Here is a 27974-nt window from a genome sequence, read left to right as displayed (position 1 = left end):
CATCACCATTTCTAACTGACTGTAGAGAGCCTAGACAATTAGCTTAGTCTAGATGTCTACTTTTGATATAGCTGCAATTAGTCAAGATAGATCATCCTTCCATCTTAGAATTTTTCAAGTAATAGTCAGGCCTCCAAAACTTTTCCGAGCCTAGTTGTGTTAGAATTCACAATTCTCTAAGTCTCCTTGGGAAATTCTGGCTTGTAGACCTATTGATTTCAGTGACCATGAGTGATTAGCAAATCTTAGTGTTCAGATGAAAAGAACAGAATTACTTAGCAATGGGTCAATATATCAATCACCAAAATGTGTTTTAATTACTTGAAAAAGTGTAAGGTTTTATAAGAGGAATTACACACACCTAAAAACTTAATGAACTGCCTGCAAAAATATTCTCACTCCCTTCCAGTTCAGGATGTCACACTTACTTTGCCATTATACCTGCAAGAACTAAGAACTAATCTCCCAGAACTCCTCAAGAATAAGTTATGATTTAATGATTAACTTTTCAACTTAAAAAAAAAAATGATATAAAAAGCACCAGAAGAAAAAAAACACTATATTCCTCACACAATATTCTAAATAAAACAACAACCTTTAATGCAGACTTATTTTTCCCTTTGTACTTGTTTTACTCACTAAATAATATCTGTTTAGTTTCTCCTCTTATTTGGCAAAATGAAAGATAAGAGCTAAAAATACATTGAATTAGAGGGACTTCAAAAGTTGCATTCTATCAAAAATTCTCTCATAATGAACAGAAGAACATTCTTCTCTACTCAGATAGAGCAGCTGTTTATCACCCTTGCACATAAATGTAATAGATTGACACGTTATTACTTAGAATGAACTTCACTGGAGTATGCTTTTAAGTCAGTACACTTCCCCCCCCCCCCTTCCTCACTCTAAATTCATTTTGGAAAAAATGGAGCCAATATTTTAGTTATACAGAAATTTCTTTTCTTTTTTTTTTTTTAAATCAAGAGTTCTTTTCTTCAGTCCATCCTTATTATTAATATTTGATCATTTACATTATGAGAGATTACAAGTACCACAATATTGGTTACATTTTTCAAGAGTTTATGCCACTGAAATGGATGTGTGCATCTGTGTATAAAGGAGATTAGATTGTGCACCTGCTAAATATTTTCAAATGAAAGTGCAAGCAGGGTCTTGTGTATAATTTGACTACATAAGCATGTAAATTGCAATGTAATTGCCAATAATATTTTTATTTTTTTTACTTTTTAATTTCTACTTAATTGTGCTTCAAAATTTAAATTTCCATTTACAAACAACGAGGGCCAGATTTTTTTCACTTGCTCCTACTACTTCACATCATTCTAGACCTGCAGAACAACTATAAACTGGGATTAACAGGTTGGTTAGACAGGTTTATAGTTGCTTTATATCCTTGTGATAGTAGATACCAAGCAAAACATAGTCAAATTCTACCCTAAGGCTCTAAACATTATTCCGGGTACAGAGCTAACCTTTTAAATGTAGCATGTATAGGATGTCCGCCTAAGGCTGCAGTCAGGTTGAAACAGTCACATGGCAAGACAGATAATATCCCCTTCATCTCAGTGCAGTGCTAGCTCCTAATTCTAGACTGGCTGGATATTAACCGTGTTAACTACTTGAGTGTTGTTAAGTTTACTATTTTCTGATTTATTTAATTAAAGAATGGTAGAGAGGAATATCTTTATTAATTAGCTTTAACATTTAATCAAACAATTATGTGTATATAGTCCTACTCTTAAAGTCTGCACACAATAAGGAAGGATTCTCTCTGGAAAACTACACTTGATATAGTTTCTTCGGAAAAAGGTTAACAAGACACTAGGAATAAACAGTGGCTTTTTAAAGTCTTAATTTATATTTATTAATGCATATTATCCTTTTTTTTTAAAAAAAAAAAAAAGCTTAAACGCAGAATTAAAGTGGTCTTTTATGGTAATGCCCTGTTCATGCTGTATTTCTTTTCTTTAAAGAAATAGCTGTTGAACTGGAAAATCATTGCTGAAGCCCTCTGCCATATTCATTAGAATGCACTACTGATGATATACTTCATGTGAATAAACACAACCAGCCTCCATTATGCATTCCTTTGAATTATATCTTACCTGTTAGTGGGACATCAAGTACCTAACAGCACTGTGAGGTTGCTTGCTATCATCCTTGAAAGTTCCTGGCAAACAGGAGAGATTCCTGATAACTAGAAAAAGCCCATCATCACCTGCAAGGGTGAAAAGATCCAAGGATTTACAGCCCAAGACACCCTAATCTCACATCCTAGGAGGGTTATAGAACAAATCTAGGAGGAAAACAGTTTCAGGCGTATGAAGGATAAGATTATGACTGAATAAAATCAGCATGACTTACGAGATCGAAAGGGTTTTAATCAATATTACAAAGTCCAACTGGGAGTTTCTAAGTAGTATTTCTTGGGGGGGGGGGGGGGGAGGGGGGGGGGAGGGAGGGGGGAAATCAATACTGGGGCTAATTCTACTTAACACTTTTATTAACAACCTGAAGAAGGGAGAGAAGGCACTCTCAGCAAGTTTCCAGATGACACTCAGAGTTGTTAGTAGAGTGGAGGGTGGTGCTACTCTTCAGAGGGGACTCAACAGTCTGAGTTGATAGAAACCTCAGTAGAGTTCAAAGGCAAGTGCAAAGCCCTGTTTAGGAGACAAAATAACTCCTTGCAGAAGTATAGCCTTGTGTGCCAGCTGGAGAAGTAAAGTTGCAGTAAAAGAGCTGGGGCTCCTGGTGGGTGTGAAGCTGAACACAAGTCAGCAGTGTGCCCTTGTTGTGAAGAAGTCCAACAATGTTTTGGAATGTACTAGCAAGACTGTAGCCAGGTGATTGAGAAAAGTGATTATTCTCCCTTTAGTCATTACATGCAAGACCACATCTGGTGCAGTGCCCAGTTTTGGTCTCTATAATACAAGAAATTAAATGTCATGCAGTAAAAATCCAGCAGAGAGCCACTAAGATGATAGGAGGCTGGAGAACATGACATTTGAGGAGGAGCTGAGAAGAATGTTTGTTCAGTCTTAAGAGAAAGCTAAGAAGAGTTCTTATCTCTGTACTCAGAACTTAGCTGAAAAGGTCCCTTGTGCACCCTATTCTACAATAGCCCTGTCTTGAGTTAGAGTTTGGCCTCAACCTCACTCTGGTTGAGGTCACCAGCTGACCTCCAGAGATACTTTCCAACCTAAATTACTATGATTCTAATACTTCTACACATGATTTCTTCTGCTGTTATGTTGCTTATTAGCAATCAGTGGGAGATTACCTGTTAAATGGATCTCTGATAGCAATCAGGGTTTGCTACACACGAAGTATTTAATATTTCTTATATTTTTATTTAATTGCCTTTCCTAGTTTACTGTTAAGCATTCATTGGAGAATACAGATAATGGCACCACTATCAGATTGAACTCAGAGCTGAGATAAAATAAAAACTAATGTTGATGAATCATCATGGCTTTCCTAGAAATTGGAATTAAATGCAGCACAACAGAAAGTTACTCTTAATAAGAGCAAAGAAGATGGATTATATTATAAATTAAAATTTGATCAAAAGACACCTAAAACACTCATCTTATTTTAGGACAACCTTTCTCAGTTATTTACATGTCAAAGTTGAAGTACTTCTAAACAAATTTGGAAAACTTGTGCACTGCCCGTTGCAAATCATGTCTGATATAAGGCAGAGACAATGCTTGTTTTCAATGAATGCTTTTTTTCATGAATGCTTTCTGATCACTTTCTTCTGATTCAAAGATTTTTCCAACAAAAGATTTAACATTTTTAAACTGTTTTTCATCTACCAAAGAAATCTGAAAAGTAATGAGGTAAATAAAATTAGTAAAATTCTAAAAAGAAACTAGTCTAAAAACTGAAAGTTGATGGCTGTGCAGTTACCATAATGCACTGACAACTCAAAAGGTTTAACAGCTAGAAATTTATGGCGGGGTGGACATGAAGGTTGTGCTTTTCTAAAACCAAATATAACCATCCTTTGGTTAACAATCCAGGTTAACAATCCTTTGGTTAACAATCCAGGTCCACTGTTTTTTCAGGGTGTTTGAGGTCAACATCAATAAGCGTCCCATGCTTGCAGCTCTCTTATCAGCTTAAATGAGAGGATTGTCATGCCATTCTGAGATTAATCTGTCCTTCCCCGGATCAGGCTCTAAATGTATTTGATTCAGTGTTCATCCACTACTAAGAAAGGGGTTTGTGCATAGCAGAAAGCCAGCCATGATTAAATCTAGGTTATGTATCACTGATTAAATAAGTCTTTTATGCACATTTAAACAATGCAAAGCTTTTGATATAGTTGCAATATAAAAATTGCTAAAATGTTGCAGCTGTACAATTCATTTAATAAACTATAGCTAAAAGAATTGTTGCCACATTTCCAACTACACTTTCAGGGTAGATTTTGATTGGATATTTAAAGACTAAAAATGGTCATGCGACATCTGTGCAAAAGCATTAGTGCCTCTGAAAATAACTATTGTTGTGCTTTAGCAAAGTACCTTGGATAACACCCAAAAACTGGATCTTAGATGACCTAAGGTGCAGTTTAAGAAGATATTAGATCTCCCATATCTAGAAGTGAACCACAAAACCTAAGGATTAACTACTTCACATACTTAAGATTCAACAGAAGGCTTAATCAGAAATCCAAAGTTGTGTTTCCCTTTACATTCCAAGACATCACTCTTGCAACTTAGTGCTCACGACATATCAGACCCATAATTTGCAACTGTGTGATCTCACACACAGCCTTCTTTGAGATCCAGTGTAATAAAATTTCCTGTCTTCAGCATTCATTGAAGACTGATTTGGCTGTTAACCTGAATCTCATCAGCAAGTTTGTTCCCCTCAATCCTTGTTCCATATGTGTTTACTCTGCCTCATTTTTGCAACCACAAACAATAGAAGTTCCAAGTATTGAGGCCCAGGCCAAGTTAGACTTCTTAGGGTTTGTCTGCAACTCTCCATCATTATAGTGAAGCATATATAAGGGAGAATGCGCTTAAGAAATGCACAGGCTCATTTTCCTTACCAAACTACTGGAATATCCTACTATATTATGTATTGAATTCAAGCTCTTATGTTCCATTGATTCATGTAAGAACCCAGTCCACAAATATGCTCTTCAGCAATTAAAATAAACTTCTAGGCACATCAAACCAAAAGTAAACCTCTGCCACCTTGTCCCCAGTAAACTATTGTCTACACTAGTGGCGTCTACAATAGGTACGTATTGAATTTAAGTCGTTAAAATTTCAACATCCCTCCAGGGCTGAAAATGTTAATACTGGAAATGGCCAGAGAAACTTGATTTCTGGCAGGCTTCCATTCAGCATTTCAGATCCCAACTTACACCTAAAGATTAAAAAAATAATAATAATAATAATCATATGCCACTACTTTTCAGAGTGTAAATAAATCACACCTACAGAATCAAAGACACCATTTGTCTAACTTTTCTTTAAAAAGTGAAAAAAACTTCTGCACAGTAGTCTAGTTTTTTGCAATAAACTTTTGTCACAGAGACCAAAGTGCCCATCTACTTTTTGCCCAAGTTTGCTCAAATTCCTGTCTCCCAAATAAGGATTCAGACCAATTGCTTTAGGGCTAATGTAACATGGGAGGCGAAGAAAAGTTTTTCTCCAGCCTTCACACTGAAACCATGCTACTAGGAAGAAAATATTTCAGGAGGCATAAAAACTAAGCACAAGAGAAAAAGAAGTGATAGGAGAGATCATTTAAGGTTTACAGAATTGCGTAACTTAATCTTAGTTCTGTGTTACATTGAGACATGATTACAATAGCACTTTAAGGCCAAACTTTTAACAAGACCTCAGCATTAAACTGATGAGCTGATTTTGAAATTCAGGGCATAATACATTTCACCGAAAATGCTCTGGGGGTACTTCTGGACCTCACTGCAAATGCAAGGTCATGTCTCACTGTGTGACCAGTATTTAATGCATGTTACTGAAGCACTAAACACTCAGGCAGTACTCTGAAATAGCAGCAACATTTAGGAGAAAAAACATCTTACCAGAAAAAATTAACACTAGACACAATAAGTAATGCACAGATCACAAAAGCTCTAAGGCTACTTGCATGAAATGATCACCAGCGAGAATTCCCAAAGAAATCCTTCCCTGCGCCATAATGAGGTAGACTACAAGGACAGCTTGAATCTTCCTCTGAAGTGCCTAGCATTGCTTACGACTGGAGAAAGGATTCTAGTCACGACCAATTTTTAACCTGCAATATAATCCTTAGGAACTGGATATGGAATCCTCCAGAGATGATGTGGGAGGTACCTACTAATATGTAAGCATCAAATAACCTACAATACAATTTAGTAAGTATCATTTGCAATACGTTTTACATGATGTAAACAAAACTAAATTAAAATACAATATAACAAGCAGAGAAAGCTCATTTGGTAAACAAGATCCTTCAAAAGACAGCATTTGCAGAACTCAGAAAGAGCATACCAATTTGAAGCAGATAAGTAAGGACTATTATCAAAGGGATAATAACCATCTCATACTTATGCATGCAGCATAATGAACAGAAAAGTACAATAAGGCAGATATGTTAGATTAGCATAATTTTATTCCACTATTCGAATGTCTAAGTTGGAAATGGGTTTTGTTACAATTACTGTTTTTCTCCATGGTTTCTAAACATTTTATTCAAAATCCAGACTTTGTTTTATTTTGGTTTTAGCCCATTATCTGCAATTACCATTTACCTTGCTTCTGTTTTAACAATGGACACAGCTTTTCAACCTACCCAAACAGTCTTAAGGCCACACAAGGTCACTACTGACATCATCTAGTAATATTTTTATGATATTTCAGATAGATTTTGTAAAACATTTCTCCTACTTCTTTATTTGTTCATATATTGAACCTTCTCCTTTGGCAAAACATTCCTTCCATCAGAAATAAGGCATTTGGAACATTGAACTTTTTCAGAATGTTTTATTCCTGTTAGATATGTCTCTCAACAATTTACATCCAGTGTATTAAGTACTTATATTTTAATTTAACAGTACTGCTCAGAAGGTAATTACTGCACCTGAAAGTCTAACATGCTGTATACGAAAATCTACTACACTTAGTTCATTTACTTGTACTCAGCCCAACACTTTTTCCTGAAGGGAAATAATCCTTCAGAGATCTGTAGTTTAAATTTTAGCTGAAAGAGAAGATAGCAGTTCCTTTAGGGAAGTGTTTAAATAGTTAATTACCATTACTGCTATTGAAAATAAATACACAGAAGCTTTATATGACTTTTTGTTTTCCTTCAAGTACTGACAGCTGTGTCATTTTCTTTCACATTTTGTATTTTTCCTACCACTTACTCTACTTGTAAGAAAAAGAAAAAAGTAGAGTCTGTCCAAAAGGCATATCTCACATAAGGCACTCTAACTAGTCACAACATAATTCCAGAGGATTTTTTTTTTTTTTGGACTTTCTGAATTTCTTCTGTACCTTTCCTAAAGTGCACCTAAACTAGACATATTGCTCCTTTAACAGCCTAACCAGCGTCATCTGTAGAAGTAAGTTACCTGCATAGTCTCTTTCACTTACCTGTTTTTACATTTAGGCTGAGACTACCCCCTTCTGACGTGATGTTTCTCTGAGAATTTATGTTTAGAGCACCAACATTTCCTTCTACTGGAGCCTTTTGCACCCCTAACCTTAGAAGTACATAATTCAGACTTGTTTATTTTGTTTTAAACCTGAACATAAACACAAACTAAATGCTCTAGCTACCAGCCCAGCAAAAACAACATTACATCGCTAGCAGGAAGCCACAGGCTTCTTGTTAACCATACCTTATACTAACTGTATGAGGGCCCAGCCCTGGCCTGATGGCTTGCTATCAACTTGTCATAAGAATTTGCTGTGTGAATTGGAGTTTGAGACCAGGTGTCTCTTGTTAAGATATGCAGTTTAAGAGTGAGATGACAGTAAAGTCTTTAAAATATGAGCACACATTGAAAACTGCCAGAATTATAAACAGTTCACTGTTAGTCAACTACTGGTCAAAGTAGTGCAATTAAAAGAATTAGAAAATGACTGCTTTTGATTTAAAGAGAAAGTGAAATTGTAGCTATCTAGAAGCAATTCTACAGATTAAAGATCTTATATAACAGAACAAAAAAACTTGCACTGAATGTGTTTAACAGGGAGGCAATCCACTGTGATTTTTATCAGTCTTCAGATGAGCAGCTACATTTTGTCAGAGTACAAACAAAATGCTTTATTATAGGGTTGCAATAAGGAGACCAAAGACTCAGAAGCACAGAATTATTCTAAGTCCTTGTGTCTGATAAGAGGGTGCTCTGGGAAACTAACAGGACTATAACAGACAATAGCCCTCATCTATAACCTTGGGACAAAAATCTGTGGAACTACTGTGCACATATCCTTCCAGAATAGAAAAATGTTACCATAGTACATGGATAATAAAGTAAGGTACAAAAAAAAAAAAAGAAGTTACTGTAAAACATTAAATAATTCCCTGTTACCTTTCAGCTGGAAAGCTGTCTGTGAATAAAATGTTCAATTCTGCTAATATAATTACTTATTGAAATCACTTCCAATAGCATAAAATAGGCAGCCAGGGAGTAATAAAACTACTAAACTAATAAACTGAAAAGCAAATAAAACTACAATTATTCTGATCATACACTAGCATATTTCCCCAGATTACAATGCTATACTTGCATCTAAAGCAATGCCCTCAAAAGGGTTTCCTCATAGGTAGTAAGAGATAATCATGTCTTTGCTGTTTCTCAAGGCAGTCAAGCAGATATGGTAATAAGAACAGAACTCTTCATTTATTCACCATGGTAAATAAGATTTCCTGAGCCTGAGTTTTCAGTTTCACAACATGCAGTTTAACAGCTCCTTATCAGGTTGCTATTAGAGACTGGGGATGTTTGGTTTGGCACAGCTTGTATTCATTGCAACTTCTTTCTATGAAAACAAAGTCATTCTTCATTGTATATATTTGCTTCTGCTCCATTTCACAACTTGATATGCTGTCCGATGACATTTGTTCCATACTGTAAATCAATTTATTTTCTTTAGCACAAAGACAGCCCTTCCCTAAAAGGTTTGATCCAAAAACATAAGAATATTGAACTACGGAGAGCATACATCATTGCTCAATATAGTATTGATCTGCTAATGTATTGTGACTTGTTTAAAGATGCTTCTTTGTTGATTTGCTCAAAAACGACCAAGCAAAACCCAAAATATCTGTCTCCTCTATGTGTGTGTTTATATGTGTAAAAAGATCTATTCAATACTGTGATTTCTAGAAATGAAATACAATTAAATAATCCTCCAAATGACTGAAAACAGTCTGGTACTACCTAATTAAAAGACCAATTTTATCAAGATTAAAAGGAATCAGCTCTGTCTTTCTGTACCAGCTGCCATCACATTAGGGAATGTCTGGATTCTGCGCAACACTGAAATCTCATTACGCTCACTCATCTTTGTTCTAGGATTTCATGAGACATGAGGAAAAACTTCAAAATATGCATAAGAAATAAATCTAAATACATTAAATACATATTTGCCCATGCACAGGCCAGTGCCTAATAATAGAAATTTAATTTTAATTACAGCCGCAATGTAGCTTCCATTAAAACTCCCTTTTATCGCTCTCTGAACAGCCAATCTCATACAATTCTGAAAAAAATACTGTTGTGAACAACTTTGAAAAATGCCACTCCTTTTGTAACTTTGGAATTAGTAATTAAATAGTACAGCAGTGGTTTTGGTGACACTACCAACAGTGTGCATTCTAGATTTATTGTCATTTGAAGAAGGCACATGGTGTATTTCCACAGGGAAAAAAATAATAATAATAATTTTAAAAAAATTCCCTAAATGTTCTTTCTCAGAAGTATACAAATGGCAGTTCATTTAAGTTGGCACCTCTTGCATGATCTTTGGGTGGACAGCAGTATGCCTGCTATGGCACACATTGTCTTAATTATCATCATTTTATAGCATAACTATAAGAGTAAGTCATAGTCTCACAAAATAATGTTTGTTGATGCTTCCTTAATCTTGGAAATCTCGAGCGCATTTGTAAAGAGAAGTAGATGTCTACATGCTTGCTGCTTTAATGATGCAAACTTACACGTTCACTTCAAAATATTAGTTTTATATTAAAAGGATAAATTTACTGCTGACTTAATCACGCTCAAACCAATACAGGCAGCCTCTAATTTTTCAATTCACCACAATACCTAATAGATACCCCCTTTGACAGTTTTCTTGGTAGCTTACCTAAACTAACTTATTGTATTCCTTTGCTTTTTTAAATGTCAGAGTTTGCGCTCACTAAAATTTCTTGTAGTGATCCCCCCTGACCCTATATATAACTATTTCATATTCTTGGCATTAAAATCTAGATCGGCTGGTAAACTGTTGAGATACACAATACTGCTACTACACTCACCAATATATTTTGCTGATATTAAACTAGGAGCAATGCCCAGTAGGAGCATTCGTCCTTGTTTGAGAAGTCTATGGCAGTTCATACAAGGCTGCGGTGTTTAATTATGCATGCTCTCCACTATTGTAAAGTATCAATAATGAGAATCACTTTTGTTGGTACACTGCAAGGTATACCCAAAAGTGAATAGCCTTACCAATAGTTTCTTAACTTTCAGGAAACTTACATCTTTTACTTCTACTGAATTAGGAAGGCTGTATCTTTTATATGAAAGACCAGTTGTTTCAGAATTTATCCATGAAACAGAAAGGTTCAGAAAGTTTAAGTCCATGATTTCGTCCCCTATTTAATGACCTATAAACTACGTTGAGATAAATTGTCCTACATTCCTCTGGCAAAAAGCAGTGAGGGAAAGAGAACATGGAAGAGTATGACTGCAGCTAAGCAGCCAGGGTGTTTACCAGGTACAAAACTTCAGCTCTTGACCTTACTCCTAAGTTTTTTTTTCTGATTTCATCTAATAAGCATCAAGATAAAACTGAGAATTTTATAGGCTCTGAGTAGTCTCTGCAAATAGACACACAATTACAGTGATAGTTCCAGAGACAAAATGAATTTGAAGGTTAAAAAAAAATTATGGCTAAATCCCTACTTTACAAAAGTACTTTTGGATTCTACAAAATAAAGAATGTCATCTACTGCTCATTGACATTCTCTGTTTAATAAGTGACTCAAACATCTGTTTACTGTTAATCACCTCTTTAAATATCGTAACAAATTGAGGCCTGATCTGGCACATTAAAGTGTAGATGAGAGGAGGGTTCCTGGAACTGCCGTGATTCTCATATAAATTTGTGCTTTGCAGCCTAAAATACAGGAATGCCTTTCTCACAGAAGCCAAGGTTAAGGTCTGTTCTTGGCAACAGACAATATACATATGAATACAGAATGGAATCAGGACATGGAATATGTATATATCACGACATGAATAACAATCTCACTCAAATCCCAGGCAAATGAGTATAGCATTCACTCATTTTAGGGCAGGTTGCTTAAAACTGGAAAAGTCAGAAAGATCACAATGCCCCACTTTAACAATCTGAAAATCAAGATTAGGGGAGCTTTTGTCCTTCTGCACTTTAGGATAAGAGCTCAGTTTAGCCACCATTTAAAACTTCAATATTTGCTTGATTTCAAATCCAATGATTTTGACCAGATTATTTATAGACAGACATTGCTATTTGTGAAATGAATGAATTTTTCTCTGTGAAAATCAGTTGCTGAAAAATATGCGTAATAATACAATATTCAAGAAATACAATGCAGACAACACTTGAAATAAAGCTGACCTGCTTAGGTATTAGGTGGCCTGGACCACTACCTAGAATATGTTTTTCCTCTGAATGACAAACTCTCTAGGCACTATACTCTCTAATTTGGTACTTCTTTAGGTATTTTAAAGATAATGATGATCATAGCGAAAAAATAAAAATGTGCACATAAGTGTACTAACATGTATCCATTTTCTCTCTGGCTGGACTATTTACACTTTTTGCTGTGCCTACCACTACCATGAGAAAATATCTAATCATTATCAGAAGTTGCAGTGACATATTAAAATTGATATTGTCTTAGAGGTGATTATTTGAGAGTTTAATGCACTGGAGGTAATGTAAGTGCCTATACAAAGTCAGTGAAAAGTCATTGTTTCTTTCTGTAAAATAAAGATAAAAGAATTGTTTCCTAAATAAGAAATATCCTATTTCTGTAAGATGGTGCTTCCTTTCTGAGACACAAACACTTTCAGCCTCCAAATGTACTCTTCCTGATCTACTGACCAATTAACATTGAGAGGTTTGGTTTTGTGGCATATTTGCCCTGTATGTTGTTAAACCGGTCAAGTAATAAGACATGACAATGCAAGTCAGGTAGTTATGAGATGATAATTTTGCCTCTTTAAGAAAAGGGATGACAATTAAGATATAGACAAGTATTCTTCTTGCTAATGGATGTAATTACTTAACAGGAACTATTCTTTGTGGAATTTCACATTCTTTTAACAAAGCCCACATTGCGTGGAAGATATATTTGTATGCATATTGTCTGCTAAAGTGCACACAGAGTCTCTGTACATGCGTGTAACTACATGTTTTCCACTGCCTATGTACTTGCACTTATATTAGTATTATGCTGATCTTCAGGACTGTGACCCCAAGTATCAAAGAGTAAAATAAATTGTTTCATTTAATATACAGGAAATAAGTATTAAGGTAATATTCAGAGAAAAAAAAAGAATTAAGCATAACTCAAAAACTTGGTGAACAATAATCTTGAATTTTTTCCTTTATTTCACAATTCAAGTTAAAACCTCAAAAATTGAAGACTGATAAATGTATGTGCAAAACAGCAGTGATAGTCAATTTCTGCTGTAAGTAACTAAATGCAAAGTGGAAAATGCATGAAAAAATATGAGACATGAGTATCTTTAAGAGCTAATGATTAAAATATAAAGGTTGCAGATTTAAATTAGGAAGTTCTCACTGACGGAAAGAGCAAACAACATTTTAATGATTTGTTTACAGATGAACCTCAGTACCACGGAGTTTAAAAATACATTAAAATAGTTGTTTATTCAGCCTTTGTTCATAATCTCCCATGAAGCCTCCTGAATAGTCCTTTGCAAAAGGTTTCCACAAATTTGGTGGAAAGTTCTAGCTAGAAAAAAGGGTTTTCAGGGCTAGGCACAGAAGTCTCTGAAAATAGTTAGGAAGTTCTATCACCCACAGAATTCTTAATGCCTCTACCCTGGGGAGAACTCAGCCCCTCGAGGTTTCCTGGAACATACCCTAAATAGTTTATTTTTTAGTTGGATACAATAGAACAGTTATCTCCACATCTGCAAGATTTGCCTCTTCTATCAGTATTTTCTTTCATACAGACCTTGAATTCTTTTTAATTTTGTAACAAATACTTAAAAATGAAGTTTTCTTCTTTGAAATAGATAAAAAAAGTGACCATGTTTTTTGGAAAGTGATAGTTTCATGAAAAAGTGTTCTTAGACCATATTCTGACTAACCTGCTGCTGGGATTAAATCACTTATCCTTCTAGTCCATTTACTAAAGTTTTCTTCCCTGTAAGATTATATTGCGCAGCTTTCATTCATCTCTAATATTATTTTCAGAAATCAACAGCATTGCACCTCTGATTTCTTGGGCAACGACCTCTCTAAAATAACCACTTGCAAAACTGAACAGTGCACAAATTCTGCTCAATTTCTAAGAGCAGATTAGAACAATGAATTTTGACCAAGATTTTCCCATAAATATTGTACTTGATACTCAAAGTAAAGGCATAAAAGTAGAATCAACTCCCTGCTTCATACTCATTATAAGAAACCATTCCTTTCATCTTGTTCAAGTTCTGCTTAAAATTAAACATCCATTAGGATCTCCTCTCTGCACTGCTTTCATTGAATATAATGATTTTCAGTTCCAAAAGGGTGAATATCTACAGCTCATCAAAATCTTCACTTGATTTGCCTATCCAGAGCAAGCTCATGCTAAGCTCATGGTCTAAATTACACTATGCTTATGGTGGTTTAAAAACCTTCTGGAATTTGCTGTCTTTTGGTCTAGCACTCAAATAAACAGTGGTGCACACAGAATAGAGTTATGGTTTCAACATTTCCATTTTCTCCAGCCTTGAAACAATTTCAGTTTTATAGTAGTTTGTTTTTTTTTTTCTTCAAATATTTAGTGTCTAGTGGTGGATGAATAGTGAGAGAGAAGATGAGGAAGGCAGTGCAAGCAGCCTGAATATAGTTTTAAATTAATGCAAGATGAGATTTGTGGCTTGCAGATCATTGTTCATATTTATTTCTGTTATTTTTTTATTATTTAATCTACCTTTATTTTTGCATAACATTTAAGAGAGTAACAGCTAAGTGTTTATTTTCATTAATGCAAGTTTGTGTACCCATGGATCACTGGTATGTTTAAACAGTAATCTGAAATAGGTAAATCTGTTTATTTTTCCTTGGGGATAATACTGAGCTATAAGACAGTATATTAAGTGACTAATGAAAATAAGACAGTTATTCAGTGCCTGTTTACTACTAGAAAACATTATTTATCATTTATTTACATTTATTCACTGCCACTATCTTTCTAGAAAGATTACTCAATGGAAATGAGTCATCAATATTATATCGTATTATAGCTCTCACTGTCTAACCTGTCAATTATGTAAAAGGCAATACAAACCTTCAGAAATAGTCCATCAGACCCAGCAAGTTCTAGACCTTACCTCCCTCAACTCCTCTCCCTAAACATATCCCATTCTGGAGCAATGGAAATCCCTCAGGAAGTCATGTACAAAAATGCAACACAGTCACTATTTGCTCTGCAGTCCTTGGCATTTCAGCACTCTGCATTTTACCTTGCAATTAGCATTTAATATATATAATCCCAATGTACTGATTCCTCTACTGCTATATTGTATGAAACCCCTTTTTACAAATAATAAATCTATTGTAGATCTGTAAGGCACCCTACTCTGACTCCCACATTCAGAGTTTTCAGATTAACCCATTTATTCCTTTCTTTTAACTGAACTAGAAAGGTTTTGTTTTTAATATGTAAGAAAGCAACGATTTTACATTCTGAACTCTACAGCCACTAATATTTAATTATCTAACATTTTAAATGTGTGATCATACTATTAGATACATTCCTCTATAATCAGGTCTTTTAAATTTAATTAAATTATTTAAAAAATAAATTTAAATTTTAATTAATTATTAAATTGATTGTATTAATTTAATTATATTATTATTATCAATTTAATAATTAATTTAAATTTAACTAAATTTAAACCAGTATTTACATGCTGCAACAAGGTACCACAAACCCTTTTTCCTTGTAGCATACCACTTATCAGTGTAGAAAAGCTGTACAGTTGCTGTAGCATATCTAAAAGTTTTTCTCAGCAGGGCAGCTCCCCACATTTTGGCATAAGTTTAGTATCTGATATACATAATCACACAGCAGCAATAGATTGAGAAAGCAGCCTACATTCTCCTTGCCTGCTACAGCTCTACCTAGTCAAATGTACAGTGCAAGTAATTTAGCATGCACAAAACTGCCATAAGGCAATGAAGATAAAGTAGTGCTAAGATGCAGGCACAGATATGGCTGGATTTAGACTTGTACAAAGCAGGCACTTGCCTAGAGGATGAGCAGAGGAACACAAGAGGACCTGCCCCTAGGGGGCAGGGAGACCTTCCATACCTCTTTCAGAATCCAGTGTCATCACAAAATTCATTTTACCCTCTCTCAGCCTGGTTAGCTGAGCCATCTCTGGTCTGTTCCTTCAAGAGTGTTTATTTATGTACAATCCTTGTGAATGAGTCAAGCCTCAGTTCTACCAGGTATGAGTGCTGCATGTACAGCATCTCCCCACGCTGAGTTTTACAAGAGGTTAAAGTGTTTCAATGACATACAATTAGCTGCAAATAACTGAGACTCTTTGCCTTGCATAACAAAGTATATGAAGAAACTACAAGTTCAATAAGTCAGCAAGTGTCGCAATTTGCTTTTGATTTATTTTCAGTGTTTACTCTGCGCTTAATAGAATGTTGAAGAGAGATACAGTAAAAATTCCTTCTGGTAAACAATTTAGCTTAAGAATTAAAATTAGAGATAAATAATGATGCAATTTTATTGAGCATGAACACAATTGAGAACACAAATTGAAGCATCTTGATGACAAATTAAGTTGTTTCATTATCTTTCATAAATTGCTTTGGGAGAGATTCACTCTTGGTTAATGAGTATAAAACTGAAGACCAAGTAGCATACTGTTTTTTTGGATTTTTTTATTTTTTTTTTCAGGAGTTTGAGACTTTGAAGTCAAAAGGAGTCTCCCAAGTGACTCCAACACAGCTTAGCTAGGGCCCTTTACAGTTACTAGAAGCAAACACAATCCTCATGCCAGATTCACTAAAAAGCATGTCAAAAAAAAAAAAAAAACCCACAGCAAAAATTGATCCATTTCTAAATCCATTTCATAGTCATTCCAGTTAACATCCTTTTCTCTCAGAGGTCTTCCCAAAGCAAATGCTTTCCATGAGGTCTACTGTTTGCAAAAAGATATGCATGTACATAATAGGTCTGATTGAAAATCTATTGAAGAAAAAATGCACAGAACAATTTGCTTTTGAAGGTCATCTGCCCCAATGTCTTGCTCAAAGCATCTTTTCAGAGAAAAAGTATGAACAGCATGTTCATATTGAAAGTGCATATATTTAAATGTACACAACAAGCAACTCCACAGAGTTGAATCACAAACATTAGTGTAACAGTTAGCACTCTACTGATGATATTACTTATCCCTGTCATTGTTTATTAGCTAAGACAGGTATGGGAGTAGATAGTGATTTCTAGTCTAAGATTTCTCACACACATTACTGGCACAGCAAAAGAGGCTCCTGCTCCTCCAGTCCAGTTCAAACCAGCATACCATTAACCCAGGGTAACAGGACCTGGGCACTCCTCACCACCCTGCATGTCTGGGTCCTGCCTGGTGGCCCAGCCTGTGCACCATACCTCCACCACTGGCTCAGACATCTGCAGAGCCACGTGCCCAGGTGTGGGTGTCCTTGCTTAGGTGGCTGCCACAGGCCCAAGGCCTTATCAGCCACAGAACAATCTCTTTGATTTTCCTGCTGATGACTGAGTATCAGTCTGTGGGTTACTGCCACATTTTGACTTCCTGCCCCAAATGTGTTACAAAGAACACAAAGTTGTTTATCTGTGCTTCTTTCCCACATGTATTTAAAACATCACATCAAGACAGATGTAGGCCAGAGCTTTCAGGTAAGCCTATTCTGTAGTAAATATCTGTGTTTTGCTCATTTTCTCAGCTCAGGTAAGAGCTAGGTAGATGCAAGTCAAGGTCTCATTGTTCTGAGCCATGCTTTCAGGTGACAGCGTTCAAAAAGAAGGGTCTAACCTCTTCCCACATTTCGGAAATAGGATTTTGTAAAATGAAGCTGTATTTGTGATTTTGCTCTGTTTGCCATGTACCTGAATACATCCTGAGACTGTTTGATTTAGGGGATGTATTTTATGATATCCGCTTGGTATAGCTGTATAAAATTGCATACAAAACTAAGACAACACAGATTTCAGTCTGCAACTACTGAAAAGAATAGGATGACCAACAGGTATGTAGATACTTCACACCCATCTGAATAAGCTGAAATGTCCTGGCACCCTGTATTTAACACTCACCTGGAAGAGCCAGAACTGGTTCTGGCACTTTGGACCTACTGGTTTTGGTCCACAGAAAAGCCTACATAAACCCCAGAAAAGCACAATTGAAGTGAGATGTCCACTTCATTTTTGGCTTCCCTTGCCATTGAACTGGCTACACTTTGTCTCAGATCTTATGATGATAAATGAATAGCTTGTATAACTGACCTTCTCTGTAAACAACAGGAAAAAACCTTTCTGTAATTCCTGCAGTGACCATTCTGAAACTCACAACAGGATAACACTCACAGAAGTCAGAGTCACAGCAATTACTCTGGGACTAGTTTTAGAAGCACTCTGGACTTGGTTTTCCCCATGGCTGCTGCTGATACACCTCTTGCTGCAAGGGATCCTACCAGCTCACCCCCATGTGCCTGTGCCTGGTGCGTGGTATTTTTTTCATTTTTACTAAAGCAAATTAAATAACACCAAAAAGCCTAGTCATAACCTGAATATTTCCATGACAAATTCTGCTTTCAAGTGTGCTGTAATATATTATTGATTCCAGTAGGAAAAGCACACTTGCATCTGAAAGATACAGCCTCAAGAATATGGGTTAAATCTTTAGCAGGAGCAGAAAATTTGTTACTGTCATTAGAGCTATGCTGAATTACTATAAATGAAAATCCTAGTTTTAGGAATCTGTACCAAGCCTTTCAAAACAACATGTTCATATCTGTCCTGGTTCCAGTTAGGACAGAGTTAAGTAGCTCATAGTAGCTGGTAGGGTGCTATGTTTTGGATTAGGATGAGAAGAGCGCTGATAACATGCTGATGTTTTAATTGTTGCAGAGCAGTGTTTACACCAGGCCAAGGACTTTTCGGCTTCTTGCTCTGTCCTGCCAGCGAGCAGGCTGGGGGTGCAGCAGGAGCTGGGAGGGGACAGACCCAGGACAGCTGACCCAAACTGGCCAAAGGGGTATTCCATACCATCTGACGTCATGCTAAACAATATATAGGGGTGGCTGGCCGGGGTGGGGGGGCCGGCTGCTCGGGAATAGGCTGGGCATCGGTCAGCGGGTGGTGAGCAATTGCATTGTGCATCACTTGTTTTCTTACACATTATTATTGTTAATACTATTACCATTATCACTATTATTATTATTATTGTTATTATTATTTTCCTGTCTTAATAAACTGTCCTTATCTCAACTCACAGGCTTCACTTTCCCGTTTCTCTCCCCCATCCCAGAGAGGGAGGGGGGAGGGTGAGCGAACGGCTGTGTGGTGTTTAGCTGCCAGCCGGGTCAAACCACAACAGTCTTTTTGGCGCCCAACGTGGGGCCCGAAGGGTTGAGATATCGACAAATCTGACCAGAGTGTGTTAAACTAAAATTGGTATAGGTATTGGACCTGCTTAATAGTTGCTAGTCACGATGTTGATTGCCTTAATCTCCAGTCTGCTGTACCTGTATTCCAAATTGAGTTTTATGGTGCGTTACTTTCTGTATGTGCTCCCTGTTGCACTGTTTATCCTTTCCGGGCCCTGGTTTAAGATTGTTATGGTACTGTGCGGTGTAACAATGGCTTATGAAATGATGAAATATCTGGTCACGACTTTAACCTGGTATTTGTACTCAGCACTGACGTCGACTCTATACTTTGGAACCCATATCTCGGAAACTATTAGCAATTACACCTATTGCCTGTTTTCGTTAGGGAGCCAATCTGTGAAGGGGACAGGGGAAGACATGTTTCCCTACCTGTTCACTCTCCCTTTCTCCTTCACCACCACCCTCTTATCCCCCGAGCTAGTTACGGTGGTTCTCCGAGATGTTGAATATCCTTGGGATACTCAGACCAGCCTGCTCTTGTTGTTATGTCTCCTGAATGCGCTTCAGATTTTGTGGAGGGTTAAACAACTACTTAGGAATCTCATCCGGAGATCTGTCTTGAGGCGGGATAGTTGCGAGTGGCAGGGAGTGTGGGAGGATATGGGCAGGTTTCTAGAGCAGTGGTCACCTCCAGTGTTTTGGACATTCACCCCTGAACAACTGCAAAATCCTAAAAAGCTGGCAGAATGCTTGAAAAAAAGGTGTCATGACTCTGGCAGTTCCAAAGTGACACAAATCACTGTAGCGTGCTGGGGTCTGGCTTGTGCCTATCGAGCTGCAATTGATGTTATTAGCAACCTAGCTCCAGCTCCTGCAGCCGCTCCAGCTGCAGCTCCTGCAGCCGCTCCAGTTCCAGCTCCTGCAGCTACTCCAGCTCCAGCTCCTGCAGCCGCTCCAGCTCCAGCTCCTGCAGCTACTCCAGCTCCAGCTCCTGCAGCCGCTCCAGTTCCAGCTCCTGCAGCTACTCCAGCTCCAGCTCCTGCAGCCGCTCCAGCTCCAGCTCCAGCTCCTGCAGCCGCTCCAGTTCCAGCTCCTGCAGCTACTCCAGCTCCAGCTCCTGCAGCCGCTCCAGCTCCAGCCCCTGCAGCCGCTCCAGCCCCTGCAGCCGCTCCAGCTCCTGCAGCTGCCCCAGCTCCTGCAGCTGCCCCAGCTCGTGCAGCTGCTCCCACTCCTGTGGCTGGGTCAGAGAAACGAGCTGTAGCAGTGCAAGTTGACCCCGCAGAGGGTATCCCAACCCCTGTGGCAGACCCTGTGTCTGGGTCAGAGAAACGAGCTGTAGCAGTGCAAGTTGACCCCGCAGAGTGTATTCCAAGCCCTGTGGCAGACCCTGTGGCTGGGTCAGAGAAACGAGCTGTAGCAGTGCAAGTTGACCCCGCAGAGGGTATTCCAACCCCTGTGGCAGACCCTGTGGCTGGGTCAGAGAAACGAGCTGTAGCAGTGCAAGTTGCCCCTGTAGACAAGGTGAAAAAATGGTATAGAGGCTCAGGTCGTTTAAAACGCAGACAGTCTTCTGCTAAGTCTGGGCGAAGTGAAGACGAGGCTGGGCCATCAAAGGTGCAGGAGACTGAAGATGAGGATGAGGATGGCGAAAAATCAACAGTAACTACCCGGACTCCATACCAGCCATCAAAGGTGCAGGAGACTGAAGATGAGGATGAGGATGTCGGAAAATCAACAGTAACTACCCGGACTCTACACCGGCCATCAAAGGTGCAGAAGACTGAAGATGAGGATGAGGATGTCGAAAAATCAACAGTAATTACCCGGACTCTATACCAGCGTGAGCTACGAGATGTGCGAAAAGATTTTGGTCGCTGTATAGGCGAGCAGCTTGTCACCTGGCTGCTCCGGTGCTGGGACACGGGAGCCAATTATGTGGAATTGGAGGGCAAGGAAGCCAGGCGGCTGGGATCCCTTGCTAGGGACGCATGCATTGACAAAGCAATTGGAGATGGAGCACAATCTCGCAGCCTCTGGAGGCGTCTCCTGTCAGCTGTGAAGGAAAGGTATCTCTTCAAGGAAGAACTTGTATGTTTACCAAGCAAATGGACCACCATGGAGAAGGGAATTCAGTACCTGAGGGAATTGGCCGTACGGGAAGTAATTTATAAGGACCTAGATGACGCACAAACATCCGCAGATCCAGATGCAGTCCAGTGTACACCACCCATGTGGCGGAAGTTTGTACGGAGTGCCCCATCATCATATGCCAACTCATTGGCAATACTAGCCTGGAAAACAGAGGAGAATCCCACAGTGAATGAAGTGACTAAAATACTCCGGCAGTACGAAGGAAATCTCTCCTCTTCCCTAAAGGCCTGTGTCTCAGCTGTGGAGAAACTCTCTGAAGAGGTCCACCAACTTAAAGAGAATTTATCTTCCCCTCCACCTGAACGAACCAGTGTCCACCAGCTAAAAGAGAATGCTTTAGAGAAACTTTCTGAAAAGATCCACCAACTTGAAGAAAGATTATCTTCCCCTTCACCTGAACGAACCAGTGTCCACCAGCTAAAAGAGAATGCTTTGGAGAAACTTTCTGAAAAGATCCACCAACTTGAAGAAAGATTATCTTCCCCTTCACCTGAACGAACTAGTGTCCACCAGCTAAAAGAGAATACCTTGGAGAAACTTTCTGAAGAGATCCACCAACTTAAAGAGAGTTTATTTTCCTCCCCACCTGTACAAACCAGTGTCTCAGCTATTAGGGGTAAACGTTCATCTATGCAAGGAAGACAATATGGTGGGCACACACACCGCGCCACCCTGTGGTTTTACCTACGTGACCATGGAGAGGACATGAGAAAATGGGATGGAAAATCTACTGCGACCCTAGAGGCACGGGTACGTGAATTGCAAAGGAAAACAATTGGGAAAAAGGAGTTCTCTGAAAGGTTTGCTGCTCCAACTTCCAGCAGGCAGTCCTTTAAACACAGAAATGAAGATTCTGACCAGGACTAGAGGGGCCCTGCCTCCAGCCAGGGGGAGGAAAGGGACAATCGAGTTTATTGGACTGTGTGGATTCGATGGCCTGGCACGTCAGACGCACAGAAGTATAAGGCTTTGGTAGACACCGGTGCACAATGTACTCTAATGCCATCAAGCTATAAAGGGCCAGAGCCCATCTGTATTTATGGTGTGACGGGGGGATCCCAGCAGTTAACTGTATTGGAGGCTGAAGTGAGTCTAACTGGTAATGAGTGGCAAAAGCACCGTATTGTGACTGGCCCAGATGCTCCGTGCATCCTTGGCATAGACTATCTTAGAAGAGGATATTTCAAGGACCCAAAAGGGTTCCGCTGGGCTTTTGGCATAGCTGCTTTGGAGACAGAGGACATTAAACAGTTGTCTACCTTGCCTGGTCTCTCAGAGGACCCTTCTGTTGTGGGGTTGCTGAGGGTTGAAGAACAGCAAGTGCCGATCGCTACCACAACTGTGCACCGGCGGCAATATCGCACCAACCGAGACTCCCTGAGTCCCATCCATAAGCTAATTCGTCAACTGGAGAGCCAAGGAGTGATCAGCAAGACTCATTCACCTTTTAATAGTCCCATATGGCCAGTGCGAAAGTCTAATGGTGAGTGGAGACTAACAGTGGACTATCGTGGCCTGAACGAAGTCACGCCACCACTGAGTGCTGCAGTGCCGGACATGCTAGAACTCCAGTATGAACTGGAATCAAAGGCAGCCAAGTGGTATGCCACAATTGATATCGCTAATGCATTTTTCTCCATCCCTCTAGCAGCACAGTGCAGGCCACAGTTTGCTTTCACTTGGAGGGGAGTCCAATATACTTGGAATCGGCTGCCCCAGGGGTGGAAACACAGCCCTACCATTTGCCATGGACTGATCCAGTCTGCGCTGGAGCAGGGGGAAGCTCCTGAACACCTGCAGTACATCGATGACATCATTGTGTGGGGTGACACTGCAGAAGAAGTTTTCGAGAAAGGGAAGAAAATAGTCCAAATCCTTCTGAAGGCCGGTTTTGCCATAAAACAGAATAAAGTTAAAGGACCTGCACGAGAGATCCAGTTTTTAGGAATAAAATGGCAAGATGGACGCCGTCAAATCCCAATGGATGTGATCAACAAAATAACAGCTATGTCTCCACCAACTAGCAAAAAAGAAACACAAACTTTCCTAGGTGTCGTGGGGTTTTGGAGAATGCATATTCCAAATTACAGTCTGATTGTAAACCCGCTCTACCAAGTAACCCGTAAGAAGAATGCTTTTGAATGGGGCCCTGAGCAACGACAAGCCTTTGAACAAATTAAGCAGGAAATAGTTCATGCAGTAGCCCTCGGGCCAGTCCGAACAGGACCAGATGTAAAGAATGTGCTCTACACCGCAGCCGGAGAGAATGGTCCCACCTGGAGCCTCTGGCAGAAAGAACCTGGGGAAACTCGAGGTCGACCCCTGGGGTTTTGGAGTCGGGGATACAGAGGATCTGAAGCCCGCTATACTCCAACTGAAAAGGAGATATTGGCAGCATATGAAGGAGTTCGATCTGCTTCGGAAGTGGTCGGTACTGAAGCGCAGCTCCTCCTGGCACCCCGACTGCCGGTACTAGGCTGGATGTTCAAAGGAAGGGTCCCCTCTACGCATCATGCAACTGATGCTACATGGAGCAAGTGGGTTGCACTGATTACTCAGCGGGCTCGAATAGGAAACCCCAGTCGCCCAGGAATCTTGGAGGTGATTATGGACTGGCCAGAAGGCAAATACTTTGGGATATCACCAGAGGAGGAGGTGGTTCGTGCTGAAGAAGCCCCCCTGTACAACAAGCTACCGGAAAATGAGAAGAAATATGCCTTGTTCACTGACGGGTCCTGTCGTATTGTGGGAAAGCATCGGAGATGGAAAGCTGCTGTATGGAGTCCTACACGACGAGTTGCAGAAGCTGCTGAGGGAGAAGGTGAATCGAGTCAGTTTGCAGAAGTAAAAGCCATTCAGCTGGCTTTAGATATTGCTGAACGAGAAAAGTGGCCAGTTCTCTATCTCTATACTGATTCATGGATGGTAGCAAATGCCCTGTGGGGGTGGTTACAGCAATGGAAGCAGAACAACTGGCAGCGCAGGGGCAAGCCCATCTGGGCTGCGGCATTGTGGCAAGATATTGCTGCCCGGGTAGAGAACCTGGTTGTAAAGGTACGCCATGTAGATGCTCATGTGCCCAAGAATCGGGCTACTGAAGAACACCAAAACAACCAGCAGGTGGATCAGGCTGCTAAGATTGAAGTGGCTCAGGTGGACCTGGACTGGCAACATAAAGGTGAATTATTTATAGCCCGATGGGCCCATGACACCTCAGGCCATCAAGGTAGAGATGCAACCTACAGATGGGCTCGTGATCGAGGGGTGGACCTGACCATGGACACTATAGCACAGGTTATTCATGACTGTGAAACATGTGCTGCAATCAAGCAAGCCAAACGGTCAAAGCCTCTTTGGTATGGAGGACGATGGCTGAAATATAAATATGGAGAGGCCTGGCAGATTGATTACATCACACTCCCTCAAACCCGCAACGGCAAGCGCCACGTACTTACAATGGTGGAAGCAACCACCGGATGGCTGGAAACATATCCTGTGCCCCATGCCACCGCCCGGAACACTATCCTGGGCCTTGAAAAGCAAGTCTTATGGCGACATGGCACCCCAGAGAGAATTGAGTCAGACAACGGGACTCATTTCCGAAACAACCTTATAGACACTTGGGCCAAAGAACATGGTATTGAGTGGGTGTATCACATCCCCTATCATGCACCAGCCTCTGGAAAAGTTGAACGATACAATGGACTGTTGAAGACTACACTGAAAGCAATGGGTGCTGGGACATTCAAAAATTGGGATACACATTTGGCAAAGGCCACCTGGTTAGTCAATACCAGGGGATCTGCCAACCGAGCTGGACCTGCCCAATCAAACCTGTTACGCACTGTAGAAGGGGATAAAGTTCCTGTAGTGCACGTAAGAAACATGCTGGGTAAAACAGTCTGGGCTACTCCTGCCTCAGGAAAAGGCAAACCCATTCGTGGAATTGCTTTTGCTCAGGGACCTGGATGCACTTGGTGGGTAATGCAAAAGAATGGGGAGGTCCGGTGTGTACCTCAAGGGGATTTGATACTGGGTGAGAATAGCCCATGAGTTGAATTGTAGTATGTTAATTATTATATAATAATGTATGTCGTCACTATCATGATTGCTATATATCATAGATGAAAATGGTGATTAATTAGAATGTATTGGACAGAGTGTAACCTGAGCATGACATAAATGGTATGGAATAAGGGGTGGATATCTGTCCTGGTTCCAGTTAGGACAGAGTTAAGTAGCTCATAGTAGCTGGTAGGGTGCTATGTTTTGGATTAGGATGAGAAGAGCGCTGATAACATGCTGATGTTTTAATTGTTGCAGAGCAGTGTTTACACCAGGCCAAGGACTTTTCGGCTTCTTGCTCTGTCCTGCCAGCGAGCAGGCTGGGGGTGCAGCAGGAGCTGGGAGGGGACAGACCCAGGACAGCTGACCCAAACTGGCCAAAGGGGTATTCCATACCATCTGACGTCATGCTAAACAATATATAGGGGTGGCTGGCCGGGGTGGGGGGGCCGGCTGCTCGGGAATAGGCTGGGCATCGGTCAGCGGGTGGTGAGCAATTGCATTGTGCATCACTTGTTTTCTTACACATTATTATTGTTAATACTATTACCATTATCACTATTATTATTATTATTGTTATTATTATTTTCCTGTCTTAATAAACTGTCCTTATCTCAACTCACAGGCTTCACTTTCCCGTTTCTCTCCCCCATCCCAGAGAGGGAGGGGGGAGGGTGAGCGAACGGCTGTGTGGTGTTTAGCTGCCAGCCGGGTCAAACCACAACACTATTGTATTGTTGATTCACAAATCTTTATTATAGACTATTTTAAAATAGGTATAAGAAATATGAGTTAGATGCAAAAAAATAACTACCACATGTCAACCATACCACATGGATTTTTTGATGATTACATTAAACATTACTTAATAATGAAATTTAATTCCATTTTATTTCAATGGCATTTTTCATATCTGAAGAAGAGCTACTGAGGAGCAAGATAGCCTATTTATACATAATGCGTAGTACAAATAGGCAGAAGTTAATCAAAAGCTCTTCAAATTATTTTCAGTCATCCTTCAAATCAAAAATAGAAATCAATAACAGGAAATACTTAGTGAATTATTTCAGAAATCAAGAAGATTATTACAGAAAGTTTTGAAATGTTCAGAAAATAAATATTCATGTCTGCCAGATTAAATCTCTGTTTTGTGAGGTTCATTATCAATCAACTGAACTTTTTTTTTTTTTTATTTTTAAGAATTCTAGAGTCCTTCTAAATATCCATCAAGGTTTAAAGTTAATGCGTGTTACAGCATCTAGCTACATAAAATGTTGTTTTTGTGTCATCCAACCCTCCTCCCCACCCCCACCCCCCACCCCCCACCCCCCACTATGTTGTGTACAGAAACTCTTCCTCAAATGTATTCTTGGTTTCTTTATACATTTTTCAATTGTACTGAGTTGGGATTGAATGGGATATAGAAACTTCTTCATAAATTCTTCAGAAGCTAAAAACTGTTCCAGTACTACATGAAAGAGGATATGGTTTTGAACTGCAGTGTTAAGATTCAGAAACTACGTTATTTCTCATTCTTTTCAGTTAAGTGGATTTTTACTAAAACTTTGCTCCTTTGGAAGTGCTGGAAAAAGAATAATCACTTGTTAATACAGAAAGAGGAAAACTTTATTCTATTGACTTTTGAAGTCTAATCTCATGTCTAAATATAAATTATTCACATCAGTAGCTTGGTTTTTAAGTAATTGATTAAAAGTGCAATGTATAATAAGCTGTTAATTTTTCTTCCTCCCATTTTCACCTGCTCCAGTATCTATTGTGCTGTAGAAAAAGCAACTAGAACCCTATGGTCTTAGGAACCCACAGTAACTGATTTAGAATGGTGATCCAAAAATAAAAAACCTTCAACTAGCTGAATCATAAAAGATGAGAAGGATATGGCTCTAAAAAGGTAAACAGGACCTCACATCAACAATATTCTGCTCTTAAGAAGTTGCAGGGGAAGTAGAGGAGTGAATGAGACTTGTAGTGGGAGCAAGTTCACATCAGTCAGAAGGAAGCCATATAATTATCTGCTGAGGTGGTGCATGTTTCATCTTTCCAGATCAACTTCCTGCTTGTACTAGTATACCAAAATGGAAACAGGAAAGCAGTTTGGGTTTACAGCTACCTTCAAGTAAGCTTCACAGATGGATCTGTGCAGAGAAAGCAGGTTATATAGTATTCCATTTGAAAAGAAGGTCCTAGAAATTTTGCATGTGACGTTCTTATAGCAGAAATTATAGACGTTTGGAAGAATCACTGAAATGCTTTTTTTGAGAGTTCTACTATTGCTGATTTTAAGCAATATTTACAGATAACTTACGCCTGTATTACCAGCTAGGTAAGCGTCCTATTTTTTTCATGCTGCACTTCATGAAGCCCCCCCCCCCCCCCCTCCATTTTCTTTGAATGTTGCACAGATTTTTTATTTAGGGTTGTCGCTAATATAGGATGTAGCACTTTTTCCCAGAGTAACAGCAGTACTTCCAGCTTTGGTGACCAATATTGCAAGCTGTGTCAGACCAAAGGGGATTACAGATGCATGGCAGGAAGCCTGGGGGATTCAGTTTAGTGAAAGAAAATTTCAGACGTCTTGGTTTCACACAGATGATTTACAGCAAGAACTCCCCATTT

General features: G+C 39.3%; 1 protein-coding gene across 1 annotated transcript in view; it reads right to left on the bottom strand.

The window, feature by feature from the left end:
* The window catches only part of LOC308198916 (uncharacterized protein), an 802411-nt gene that overhangs the window by 504388 nt on the left and 270049 nt on the right, over positions 1 to 27974 (bottom strand). The window contains exon 6 of the mRNA XM_080602160.1: positions 6157 to 7248. Coding sequence (XP_080458286.1) covers positions 6157 to 6206 — 50 coding nt within the window. The 5' untranslated portion in view covers positions 6207 to 7248. The remainder of the gene's footprint in view (positions 1 to 6156; positions 7249 to 27974) is intronic.

The sequence above is a fragment of the Anser brachyrhynchus genome (assembly GCF_964034855.1).
Source record: "Anser brachyrhynchus genome assembly, chromosome: 8".
Taxonomy (NCBI): Eukaryota; Metazoa; Chordata; class Aves; order Anseriformes; family Anatidae; genus Anser; species Anser brachyrhynchus.
The sequence above is the reverse complement of the archived record's forward strand: the minus strand, read 5'-3'. Positions and strand labels throughout refer to the sequence as shown.